Below are 14,440 nucleotides of genomic sequence, written 5' to 3' on the forward strand. Positions count from 1 at the left end.
AATATTTAACTATTTACTAACAAATTCTACTTTGCAGTAGTGGTAAGAGACTAAGTAGAAGATTAGGTATATTTCAGAAAACCCCAATAATATATTTAATTTTTTCAGTCCATTCAATTGGTGACAAAACATCATGACAAAAAATTTGAAAATAATGTGCCAAAGGAATAAAGACCATTATAAATATTTATAAACCTAAATGATTTTATAAAGTTTATTTCACTCACTCCTCTCTTAAAAACCAAAAATGGTTTGTTTTATTCTTAAACTGTGTTTGAACCTGAAAATGCTGTTTTATAGCCATTAAAATTTTAATTGTAACGAACATTTACTTGGGGAAAAAAAGTGGATTTAGAATGCTCTCAAATAAGATCAAATAAGATTAAAATTCTGGCTGTTACCATTTAGAATTTTAATGTAAAAGTATATACTTTGTTGTGCCTACCAGACAATGTCTTCTATCTTATATTTCATCTATGTCTTCTGTATCTCAAGTATCTTAATTAAAAAACTAATAACCTCAGTAACAGTCACAGAATTTATTAATTATATGTTATGTGCCAGGCACATATATTCTCTAATCTTTAAACAAGTCTTATGAGGAACTTGAACCCAGACTTGTTTGATTCTCAAGAATATTTTCTTAAACACTAACACCAAAGCCTATTCTCTCCCATCTCTGTTCAACAAAGAACAAATGACAAACATTGAAACAGCAAGTTAGCCAAAAGCTTACAGAGGAAAACGCTAGTCCCGTGAAACTACTATGGGTTGACAGCTCTACATTTAGTAAGGAAAGTTCCATCAAGCTGTATGCTTAGAATGTGTGCACTCTTCTGTGTATGCTACACTCCTGACAAAGAAAGAACTTTCTACCCACCCAGCAAAAGGGCATACCCCAGCGTGGAAAGGAAACTTTTGTGACTCCAGGGAAGCCTTTCTGACAATTTAGAAAGTACACACTGCATATCTCCAAACAAATCAGTAACCCAGCTCTGCATGTGGCAAGTGTGGGTCGTGATATCTCTAATAGCAATGTTTCAGCTTGCATTTGAAAGATAAATAATTAGGCCAAACTCTGACATACCAAATGCTTTGCTAAACAAAATAAGAAATATCCCCTTGATAATCTTATAACTATACTTTACCTTTCTTAGTTTGTCACCCTGAGCAAATTTACTCTAAAACTGATAATGCAGGAAATTAACATTCTACTTTTTCCACCACAGGTCCAGTCCTGCCCTGTTTGGGCCCTCTAGGTTTTATATCTTACTGGCTCATCATCACAGGCTGGCCATTATTACCTGGTCATAATGCAGCCACATATGTATGAGTGATGCCTAGACATTATTAGATAACCCATGGTTAGGGTAGCAGATGATACTGGTGACTCAGTAGGAAGTTAGACCAGAATGGAATATTAGATCCAGACACGTGAGTTTACTGAAGGCAGTTTTTACAAACATAGGAGGTACTTCGGCTGAAGTATCCAAGCTTCTCTTGATCTGACAGCACTAGAACAGCCATCAAACTAAGCAACAGTCCCTTAAGGAATTAGAGACACTCAAGAAGCTGTACCCACTAAACACCTATATCCCAGCCTGAGAACCTCTGGTCCCATTTGCTAAAAAGGCATCCTTTGAACTTCAACTTAAGATTTATAGAAGCCTCCAATCTACTTCTCTGTGGAACTTCTTGATCCCAATATCTTTCTGGCAGCCTGATTTCCTTAACCGTTTGAAAAAAAAAAAAAAAGGCACAATCTACCATGTGCCTTTTCACTTCCGCACACATTAACATGTAATCAAACTGCTGAATACCTATACTAATTGTTTTACTTAAAGACTGATCAAAAAAAGCGAAAAGAGCTGTAGCCAAAATAAAAGAATAATGCTTTCCAAATGCCCAATAAATATGAACAAATAAATTAAACCATTAGATACTTTAAATAAATAATTTTAACCTGAGTGCGGCACTTCCTTGAACTTATCAGACATTCAGTAATGACTGAGGTTGTAGAAAATTCCAGCTTTGGAGCAATTCCCTGACAAGGAAAGAGAGGGTATTATTAGACATTTTCATTTTTAGAAAGATAATTATTACTGATGAAAATACTATTTACAGTAACAAACATTTGTCAAGGTTCAGCTGCTTTATTTGTTAGTTTGAACTTCTTATTAAGGATAAAGACAACATACTAATGTTAAATGTTATCAAAAAACAGTTTCATTGCTGATGATTCACAACAAGTGATTATATCACTTTTATGGAAAAATTAATATTTTTTTTCATTTTCAAGTATTTCCCTGTCAAATTTTTTAAAGATTTTTAATAATATTAAAGTCCTAAAATGTGAAAATATTTAATGCATTCCAGCTCTTTTTACTTTTACAAATCAAGACATACTTAACTACATAATTAAGAAATACTTTGCAAAGTCTCCATGTGTTTAAAAAAAAAAAAGAAATCACAGCTCCTGGGTATGCAGTTCTTGAAAACAGAAGAGAGATAAGTATCTACCAATTCTTCCAACAATTTTTCTCATAATGTAGCTTACACTCAGATCCATGAATGAATGAGTCTGGTTTCTGTCTCTTGCAACATTTGAATCATCAGCTTAAACGCTGTTTTGAGATAAGACAAATAGTGAAATTCAAAGGAACAGTCACGAAGCACCTGAGAAAATATTTGGAAGCACACAAATTACATGTTCACCAAAACATTAAAAGATACAGTATTGTCTGTGCCCAGGGCAGCTTCGCTCTAATATAGTAGAAGTCAAACATCTTACCCAGGCTTTGACCTACTACCTTTAAATTTTCAAACATTACACACTACAAAAAAGTTAAATATGAGTTACCTATGAATTAACTGGATGACCTTTTCTCCAAACATACTTTTATTGGTGATGTCCACTATGCTTATTTGTTAGTTATCTATTGCTGCATAGCATATTACTTAGCAGTTTAAAACATCAGTACATACTTACTATCTCACATAGTTTCTAAGGGTTGGGAATCTGGCAGAGGTTGAACTAGATGGTTCTGGCTTGAAATTTCTCATGAGATTGTAGTCAAGATGTTGTTTGGGCTTTACCTATCTGAAGGCTTGACTAAGGCTGGAGGATTGGCTTCCTGACATTCACACAGCTGTTGACTAGAGGACTCAGTTCTTTTCTATCTTTTACCAAGAAGACTCAGCTCCTTATCACACAAACCTTTCCACAGGACTGCTTGAGTGTCCTCATGAAACGGTAACTAGTTCTCTCAAAACAAAGCAAGGATCTTTTTTATGACTTAGTCTCAGAAGTCCAACACTGTCACTTCTGTCACATTCTGTTCATTAGCGCCCCTAAGTACAGCCCACATTCTAGAACAGAGGAAACAGACTACCTTTTCATCAGAGGAGCATCAAAAATATGGGAGACGTTTTTAAACAACCACAGTTCACTCTCTGACCACAAATTACTTAAATTCCTCTCATGTGTAAACTTAACTCATGCCCTACTGAAGGAAAAGGAAAGGAAAGGGAAAAAATCTCATCCTTTATAACTTCAGCTTGAAATCCAGGATGTTGGCACCTAAATCTAATCATTATTCAGCCATCTCCGGTACAGTTCTTTAAGTACAGTTCCAAGAATGCAGTTCCTCACAATTAGAAGACCTATGAACTAAAGAAACAAGTTACATGCCCCACATATATTCAAGGTACACATGCAACAGGCAGAGGATAATCACTATAGACACTCCTGTTCAAAAAAAGAGGATATGAGAGGCAAATAGGAATCACTGGTCCATAGCAATTCTAACACGAGCCAAGAAAAGATTAGAAGTTCCTCACTTAGAAGTTTCGTCCTATTCCTGCTCAGAAATAACTATCCATGGTTCTTGGCTCTACTTTCTAGGCTAGTGTTTCCATCCTTTGAATTACCATTCCTTTGCAACAAGAGGTAGATAATGTCTGGAGCTGTAAAGTGTTCTGAGCTTGGATCCTGTCAATAGAACTTTGGGGGTCCAAAAGCCTTTTCATTTTGTAAGGTCTCTCTCAATTTCAGATCACGCTGGTGGTGCTTCTGCCAATAAAACGCTCTTAAAAATTTTTTTGGTTCTCATGTGAACCTTACTGGAGTTCACGTCATTAGACAAAAGCCACACCCATCTCTACTGGGATTCTGCTGAGACTGCTGAGGGATAATGCCCTCAAGCACCTTCAAAAACCTATGTTTATGTTTAAGCAGTATTGTTTACAACTGCCAAGATATGGAAGCAATCTAAGTGGCCATCAACAGATGAATGGATAAAGAAGCTGTGGTATATTTATATATGAAATACACTACTACTCAGCCATAAAAAAGAACAAAATTTGTCCATTTGCAACAACATGGATGGACTTGGAAGGCATTGCGCTAAGTGAAATAAGTCAGACAGAGAAATATAAATACTGTATGATATCATATGTGGAATCTAAAAAAAAAAATACAACAAACTAGTGAATATAACAAAAAAGAAGCAGACTCACAGATAGAGAGAACAAACTAGTGGTTAGCAGTGGGGAGGGGGAAGGAGCAATATAGGGGGAGGGGAATGGCAAGTACAAACTACTGGCTGTAAGATAGGCTCAAGGATGTATTATTACACAATGTGGAATACACCCAATATTTTGTAATAAGTGTAAGTGGAAAGTAACCTTTAAAAATGTGATAAAATTCAACATCCTTTTATGATAAAAAAAACTCTCCAGAAAGTGGGCATAGAGGGAACATACCTTGACATAATAATGGCCGTATATGACAAACCCACAGCTAATTTAATCCTCAATGGTGAAAAGCTGAAAGCATTCCCTCTAAGATCAGAGACAAGACAAGGATACCCACTCTTGCCACTTTTATTCAACATAGTTTTGGAAGTCCTAGCCACAGCATTCAGAAAAGAAAAGCAAATAAACAGAATGCAAATTGGAAGGAAGAAGTAAAACTATCACTATTTACATATAACATGATACTATCCATAGAAAATCCTAAAGACGCCACCAGAAAACTACTAGAGTTCATCAATGAATTTGGTAAAGTTGCAGGATACAAAATTAATATACAAAAATCTGTTGCATTTCTATACATTAACAACAAACTATCAGAAAGAGAAATTAAGGAATCAATCCCATTTACTACTGCATCAAAAAGAATAAAATACCTAGGAATAAAACCTACCTAAGGAGGCAAAAGACCTGTACTCACAAAACTACAAGACACTCTTGAAAGAAACTGAAGACAACACAAACAGATGGAAAGATATACCATGTTCTTGGATTGGAAGAATCAATATTGTTAAAATGACCATACTACCAACGCAATCTACAGATCAAATACAATCCCTATCAAATTACCAATGGCATTTTTCACAGAACTAGAACAAATAATTTTAAAATATGTATGGAAACACAAAAGACACTGAATAGCCAAAACAATACTTAGAAAGAAGAATGGAGCTGGAGGAATCATGCTCTCTGACTTCAGGCTATACTACAAAGCTACAGTAATCAATACAGTATTGTACTGGCATAAAAACAGACCCATAGATCAATGGAACAGGATAGAAAGCCCAGAAATAAACCCATGTTCTCAAGGTCAATTAACTTGCGACAAAAGAGCCAAGAATATACACTGGAGAAAAGACAGTCTCTTCAATAAGTGGTGCTGGGAAAATGGGTCAGCTACATGTAAAAGAATGTAATTAGAGCATTCTCTAACACCATATACAAAAATAAACTCAAAATGTATTAAAGACCTAACTGTAAGACCAGATATTATAAAACTCCTAGAGGAAAACACAGGCAGAACACTATGACATAAATTGCAGCAGTATTTTTTTAGATCCATCTCCTTCAGGAATGGAAATAAAAGCAAAAATAAACAAATAGGATCCAATTAAACTTAAAAGCTTTTGTACAGGATAGGAAACCATAAACATAATGACAATGTACGGAATGGGAGAAAATGTTTGCAAACAATGTGACCAACAAAGGCTCATACAGCTCAATATAGCTCAAAAAACAAACAACCCAATCAAAAAATTGGCAGAAGGCCTAAAATAGACCTAAATGGCCATCTGTATGTCACCTTTGGATTTATTTACAACAGGCACATGTAAAGATGCTCAACATCACTAATTATTAGAGGAATACAAATCAAAACTACAATGAGGTATTACCTTACACCAGTCAGAATGGCCATCATCAAAAAGTAAATACAAATAGTAAATGCTGGAGAGGATGTAGAGAAGAAGGAATCTACACTGTCAGTGGCAATGCAAATTGGTGCAGCCACTATAGAGAATAGTATAGAGGTTCCTTAAAAACCACAAGTAGAGTTACCATAGAATCCAGCAATCCCATTCCTGGGTATATATCTGGAAAAGACAAAAATTCTAATTCAAAATGATACATGCATACCAATGTTCACTGCAGCACTATTTATAATAGCAAAGACATGGAAACCTAAATGTCCATCCACATTTAGGTTAATGGATAAAGAAGGTGTGTATATATAATGGAATATTACTCAGCCATTGAAATCAGGGCATTTGCAGCAGTGTGGATGGACCTAGAGATTATCATGCTAAGTGAAGTAAGTCAGAGAAAGGCAAATATCATATGATATCACTTATATGTAGAATCTAAAAAAAAATGATACAAATGAACTTATTTACAAAACAGGAATAGATTTAGAGACAGAAAACAAACTTATGGTTACCAAAAGGGAAATGGGGGGTAAGGATCAATTAGAAGTTTGGGAGTAACAGATACACATTACTATACATATAATAGATAAACAAGAAGGACAAGGAACTATATTCAATATCTAGTAATAACCTATAATCTGAAACAGATTATATCTATATACATATCTCTATTGATAGATAGATAAACTAAATCACTTTGCTATATACTCGAAACTAACACAACATTGTAAATCAATTATATTTCAACCTTTAAAACCATATGATAACTTTTTAACTAAAAAATTTTTAATGTAAAAAAATAAAATAAAACCTACGTAAAATTAAATTATTTTCTGAGGCAACATCTTGGATCTTTTGGAGATTTTAATAAAGAATTTTATAGTCACACCCTGGTATCCCCATCAGACCACAATTTTCTGAAAGTGCCCTAGAATGATTTTTGCTCATAAGTCATTCCTTAATTTCAGCATTATTTGCCATTGGGGAAGACTGAGAATCCTCAAAACAGTAAGTTCTAACTCCTTTTTGTGTTATTAACAGCCCTTCCTTTTGCTTCTCTCTCTTCTCTCATCTTTTGCTATAAGTAGCAAGAAGAAACCAGACAGCCCCTCTAACACTGTCTGAAAATCTCCATACAAAGATCACCCATTTCATCAGGTATTGTTTCTATATCCTACATTACTGCTAAACTTTACACCATTACATAACAAGGGTTCCTTTCTCCCCTAATTTTCAATAACATTTGGAATTTCCTGCAAATACTCATCTGACAGTTTCCTCAAGGCTCTTCAAGCTTTCATACACACTTCCGCAAAGCTGTCCCAGCTTCTGCCCTCTCCAGAGAGGTGCTTGAGTGTCCTCACACATGGCAGTTGGCTTTCCCTGGAGTGAGTGATATAAGAGCAAGAGCAAGGAGGAAGCCGCACTGCATTTAATGACCTGGTCTCAAAAGTCTAATACTGTCACTTCATCACATTGTATCTGTTGGAGTCACTAAGTAGTGTCCATACTTAAGAGGAGCAGAGTTAGCAGAGTTAGTGTCAAAGCGTTTGTGGACATATTTTATAACTACCACAGCGTGGACTGCAACTTATACTTTACCCCTCCCCACACACTGCTGCTAACACAGTAAACACTCAGTGTTTTAGCCATGATTTTTAGATCTTTGAAAACCCATGTGGACCAGCTGGGGTTTCAGGGATACATAATTAGTAGGATATACACAGACAGAGAGATTTATTTTAAGGAATTGGTACATGCAACTGTGAAAGTGATAAGTCCAAAATCCACAGGGAAGGCTGGCAGGCTGGAAACTCAGGATTTCTATATGACAGTCTTGAGGCAGAAGCCCTTACTCTTTGGGAAACTTCAGGTTTTGCTCTTCAGGTCTTCAATTAATTGGATGAGATCCACCTACAATATCAAGGGTAATCTCCTACACAAAGTGATTATAAATATTAGTCACATCCACCAAACACCTTCATAGTAACATGTAGACTAGGGTTTGACTAAACAACTGGGCACCACAACCTAACCAAAATAAATGTAATCATCACACATCTGAAATGTCAGTTTCCTCTATGAAGTCTACAGTAAGATATAATTCATTCATTCAATTCAATCAGGAGGCATTTAAGTACCTACTCCCTGCAAAGAACTGTACTAAGAGTTAAGGTCAAAGATGAGAAAGGCAGATTCTGTTTTTATGGAGTTCACAGTGTAAAGGAGATATTAACATCACCACCACCAGCACCTGTCATGATCTCCACGGCCATCATCATATCACTAACATTTATTGATGATTCTCTATGTGCCAGGTACTACTGTAACCATTTACAAAGTTTCATTAATCTACCAAACAACATGTTATTGCCATGGTATAGTGGTTTGCTCAAGTTTACTGAGGTAGTCTGTGATAGTGCCAAGATTTAAGCCCAAATGTGACTGGAATCCTTGCCTCAGTGATAGGTTCAGGAAGACAGCCCAGGACTCAGATAGATGTCTATGCAGAGTCTTCAGAATTCTGAGGAAGGGTGCACTGTAGCCTGCCAGGACAACAAACTACTGACTGGAGTGTGTTGTCCACTCACTTTTAAATATAGTAACTGATATGATTGAATTTACATCTGCTCTTCTGCTGTTCAACTTATATATGTGCCATGTCTTTTTCTTGCTTTACTCTTTCTAGTGGTCTCATCTGAGTATGCATAGCTTAGTGGTCATCCAACGAACCTGTAAGGGTTCCACTCTTTGTTGATTATCTGTGTTTCGGTTGGGGAACGCACTCAAAGATACAGCAGCTCTCTAGTCTCCCTTGGCTTTCACTTTTTGCTGGACTCCCACTGTCTCTCCCTGACGTGCATAGTTTCAGTCAGGCAAGAATGAGTGGCGAGCTTATCTCAGCCCTTTGATTGCCCCCTCACTTCCAGGATCTCCCTGTCAACTTTCCGGCAGGTGTGTTGCTCACTCTGATCGGAACTGCAATCGGTCTAGCAAAGCTGTGGGTTTCCTCATGAGCTTCTAACTGAATCCACCACATTTAGCTGACAAAGCCACAATATTTGCCCCTAATGATTGTGGGTTTTCTAACACTACCAAAAAAGTCTCTGCGACACCATTTGGGTATCTTGCAATTTAACTCAGTTCTGACACTACCTGGAGATAGCATCAGATCCCACAGGTTAAGGGCTCAGTCCTATAAGACTGCTCCCATCTGACTTCAGATGCTAATCACAAGTCCAGGTTGTCACCTATAGGCTACAAATAAGAGGTTCCTATGACCCTCCTCCACAACCCAAATTGATTGGGTTCAATCAATTTGCTAGAGCAGCTCACAGAACTCAGGAGACAGTTTACTTTCTGTTTACCAGTTTATATAAAAGGATATGATGACATCCAGATGGAAGATATGTATAGGGAGAGATACATGGAAGGTGGGGAGAAGTTTCTATGCGCTTACCTGGCGAGCCACTCTCCCAGTACCTCCATGTGTTCACCAACGTGGAAGCTCTCCAAACCCCATCCTTTTGGGTTTTATAGCTGCTTCGTTACATAGGCACAATTGATTAAATCTTTGGCCCTTGCTGACTGAACTCAATCTCCAGCCCCTCCTCCCCTCTCAGGGGTGGTGCTGAAAGTTGCAACCCTCTAATCGGAAGTTGGTTCCCCTGGCATCTAGCCCCCATCCTTAGGTTCCCAAGGAGCTTTTGAAAAGTCTCCTCATTAACATAACAAAGACACCTTTATAGCTCTTAAACACAGGAAATTCTGAGGGTTTTGTGAGCTCTGTGCCAGGAATGGGACAAGAAGACCAAATATATGTTTCTTATTACAAATCACATCACTGCCCAAAATTGATTCTGACCACTCTGGAAGCAGAGCTGCTGCTTTTTGCACCCTGCCTCAGGCTTGGTGAAGCTACAATTCTCACTGGCTACTCAGGGTATGAGAGCTGTCCTAGGCAGGATGACCACATACTTCTGCCACTTTTACTCAACGTTTTAGCAGTTATTCAAGCAAAAATATTTCTTAATTTGTCTTAATTATCTTAATTGCCAATCAGTTTCCAGTGCCCTAAAACTGCTGTTTGTGACAATTTTGCCCAGTTTTATACTAGTGTGGACAGAGGAACTGATAAGCCCCCTTCATCACCATCACCAGAAGTCTCACTTTTTACATTGTTAAAAACAAGACAACAGACACAAAATGGAGTTGCTTATGCTAAGCCCCAGGTCACCAAACAGATTTAAATTAATTACAGTTTCTGCTCTCCTAGAAATGGAATTTTACACCAGTCAGTCAGGAATTGCCTGATTAGTACTCACTAGGTAATCTACCTGATTAGACCCCTTACCATTCCATAAAGGAAAGGAACCTTGCAATAACCAACACACTGCCTGGCCTAGTATAATTTCCTTGTTCCTGCTCCCTTCAGGATATAAAAGTCTTTCATTTCATACAGCTCCTTGGAGCTTCTATCTGCTAGATTGGATGCTGCCCGAATCACATCTATTTTTGCTCAAAGAAATTAAAAAATTTTAACATGCCTCAATTTATCATCTAACAGTATATACAGATTTTTTGCCTTAGTAATCCAACCTTTGCTGATATATGTAAAAGTAAGTAACTCAAATTCAATAAAGAAAAATACCTGGTTAATGGTCCATATTCTTATGTTTATATTGCCAATTTGGTATAATACAGCATTTTAAATTACTTTTAAAAAAAGTTAACTTTAAAATTGGATTTTTTTTCATTGCAGGCTTCTAGAAAGTTTCTGAAACATTCTTTGAAGGCTTTTTAGCAAATGGACACTGAAAATATCCCAAAGGAGGTATATTTTACTAGATTTGCTAGTTAACTTTTATACTTTCAGCAAGCTGAAATTTGCTATTTCCTAAGATACAGTATATCATAAACCTACACCTACAGGAGAAATTACTTAATTCACTATATTGGCTCATATATCACCCTACTCTAATATCTTATAAAGTTAGTAAAAAAGAAAATATTTGTCCAAATAATTTCAACCTAGACAACTTTTACTTTTTTTTCTTCTTTGAAACAGCAGGGGCTTCACTCAGTCTCTCTAAGCCAAAAGCACTTTCAGGAATACAAATATTATTAAATCATCCGATAAAAGTGAAGAAGTTGTAGGAAAAGGTGAGAGTCGGCTATCACTTAATGCAGCTTTCACTTTTAGGTGTAGGAATACATATGGCCATTACATGAACATATAATAATTATTCTATCCAAACTTCTACTAATGCATGTTTCAATTATTTCCGTTTTTCATTATTATCAACAATGCTACAAATGAACATTCCTAAGAAGGCTGTTAGTATGCCAGACAGAATGCAGCTCAAAGACGTATACCTGGAAGGTCACAGGCTATGAGAATCTTTGCCTTGACTAGATAATTCTGAATTGTGGTTGTTCCAATTTACATGACATAACAACATATACAAGTTTCCATTTTCCCACACTTTTGATATTTGTCAGATTTATTAAATTTTACCAATCTTATGGCTATAAAAATGAAATCATATGATTGTTTTAATTTGAATTTTCCTAAATGCTAATGGGACTGTGCACATTTTCAAATGTTTACTGATCATTCTTTTGAGACAAAAATAAAGAGAAGAGAGACAAAGAGATAGGGACAGTGGGGAGGGGAGGAAAGGGGGAGAAGAGGCGAGAAATCTGAAGAATATAAGGCAAAATAATGCTTGTTAATTTTGGAAGGTAGATGCATGCATTTTGGTAAATTATTTTCATTTAGGTTTCAGTATGTTTAAAATAACATCATAATTTCATAAAGATATTATGTTTTAGACCAAATTAAACTTTGAATTAGTTCTTCACATTTCAGATATTGAGGGCTATGTGGTGCTTTCTGACCATGATCCTGCCCCACAATTTGATTCAGAAAATAGTAAGCACTTACTCGAAGGCCAGAAATCCTCCTCATGGTAACCTGGCGGTTTGAATCATGGTGTCCAGAAATTTGATTTGGACCCGGGAACATGAAATCTCGTGTATTCTCATCATACGTAGACAGTGTTTCACCCACTACAAGAAAGATACCCTATGATTCAAATTATAACAAAATACGCTATTTAGAAACAATATCATCAAGTACAAATATATAATGCCTGATGCCTTACTGAAATACCTGCTTAGGGGTCATGTTTTTAAATTTTTTTTCTATGAAAGGAAAATTAAAGTTATGTTAAGTGAATTAACACATTTCCTTATTCAGAAATGTCATACATACTACTAATTCTCCCTCCCCCTTTTGTAGAAAGGAGACATTCATGTAAATTTTTTAAGTACCTGTGAGTTCCTAGGAAAAAAAATCCTTTTAAACATATCAAAATTTCAGAACATTTACATCTAAAACTTAATTACCATCTCCACAATTTTTTTCTATCTTCCATTCTTTTCTACCTGCCATTAAAGATATTAGGCTACATGTTGAAAATATATTTTCTAGAATTTGTGGTTACTGATATTAGGTATATATGTAATGTTCAGAAATTTTAGACTACTAGCTTTCAACAAAACAGCTACCTACTTCTCACATAAAATAAGGACTCAAGATAGATTTCTTATATAATCATAGAAATCAATAATAGAAATAAAACTATCCTTCAGGTTTTAACTCTACCTACCGCAGGGATCTGTACTGTTTATTAATGTGGTGGCCAAAAAATTCGTTCGGGTTTTTCCATAACAGCATACAGGAAAACCTGAACAAACTTTTTGGCCAATTTTAATTCCCCTACACTCCCAATAACAGTCAATATGCAAGAACAAAGATAATGAACTATTTTATCAGCAAAAGCATATTGCTTCAGAAAAATCACAAAAAATTAAAAGTTAACTTTTATGAATGTCACAAAATATGCCAGGATGATATCAGGTTATTTTCCACTTTCAATTATGACTCTTTATTCAATTTTAGCACAATGTATTCAAATATAATTTATATCAATCTTTCTGTATATATTATTTTGGCCTACTGACATTTTACACTAGTAGACCAATGCAAGAAACTCAATATTGCTCTTAATTTGGGAAGAAGGGGAAAAGATGAGATTTTAAAAAAGCATTTCATTGAAATGGGTTCACATGTCAATTACCTTATCAAAATACAATACAGTACCTGGTGGAACTAGTTGAATCAACTCAAACAATGCTGTATCATCTGAAAGTTTAAAGAAAAATTTCTTTAAATAAGCAAATTAATAATAAACAAGAACTAATTACCACAGAAGTACCTAAAAGCCAAAGTAACTGGTCAACAGACCACATATATGTTTATATCTTAGTATACTGTGTACTTTTTTTTGGTTGCAATGTATCTTATGGATTTATTAATCTATAGTAGAAATTAATCTTTCTAGGTCTTTGATTTTTTTTTAAGACCTTATTTTTTTTTAGAGCAGTTTTATTTAGGTTTACAACAAAATTGAGAGGGAAGTACAGAAATTTCCCGTATATGCCCTGCCCCTAAACATGCATAACCTCCCCTATTATCAACATCACTCATAGGAATGGTACATTTTTTACCACAGATGAACCTACATTGACACATCATAACCACCCAAGTCCATAGTTTACCATAGAGTTCACTCTTGGTGATGTACATTCTGTGGGTTTAGACAAATGTGTAATGACATTATCCATCATTATAATATCATAGAGTATTTTCATTGCCCTGTTCCTCTGTTCTCTGGTTATTTATCTCTCTCCTCCCCACAAACCCTACCACCACCACAACCACTGATCTTTTCATTGTCTCCACAGTTTTGCCTTTTCCAGAATCTCATATACTTGGTATCATACAGTATGTAACCTTTTCAAATTGGCTTCTTTCACTTAGTAATATGTACTTAAGTTTCCTCCATGTGTTCTTATGGCTTGATAGCTTATTTCTCGTTAGTGCTGAATAATATTCCATTGTCTGGATATTCCACAGTTTATTTATCCATTTACCTACTCAAAGACATCGGCTGCTTCCAAGTTTTGGCAATTATGAATAGAGCTGCTATAAACATTTACATACAGGTTTTTGTGTAGACATAAATTTTCAACTCTCTGCATAAATACCAAGGAACACTATTGCTGGATCACATGGTAAAAGTATGTTTTGTTTTGGAAGAAACTGCCAAACTATCTTTGGAAGTGGCTGTGCCATT

General features: G+C 35.7%; 1 protein-coding gene across 2 annotated transcripts in view; it reads right to left on the reverse strand.

Annotated features, from left to right (window-relative positions):
• The window catches only part of SPATA6 (spermatogenesis associated 6), a 126,511-nt gene that overhangs the window by 67,743 nt on the left and 44,328 nt on the right, over positions 1 to 14,440 (reverse strand). For both annotated transcript variants that reach the window (XM_057710292.1, XM_057710300.1), the window contains exons 4-6: positions 13,405 to 13,446; positions 12,184 to 12,308; positions 1,964 to 2,044 (exon numbers count right to left, since the gene is read on the reverse strand). In XM_057710292.1, the coding sequence (XP_057566275.1) occupies positions 1,964 to 2,044; positions 12,184 to 12,308; positions 13,405 to 13,446 (248 nt within the window). The remainder of the gene's footprint in view (positions 1 to 1,963; positions 2,045 to 12,183; positions 12,309 to 13,404; positions 13,447 to 14,440) is intronic.

This window comes from Hippopotamus amphibius, chromosome 1, assembly GCF_030028045.1.
Source record: "Hippopotamus amphibius kiboko isolate mHipAmp2 chromosome 1, mHipAmp2.hap2, whole genome shotgun sequence".
NCBI lineage: Eukaryota > Metazoa > Chordata > Mammalia > Artiodactyla > Hippopotamidae > Hippopotamus > Hippopotamus amphibius.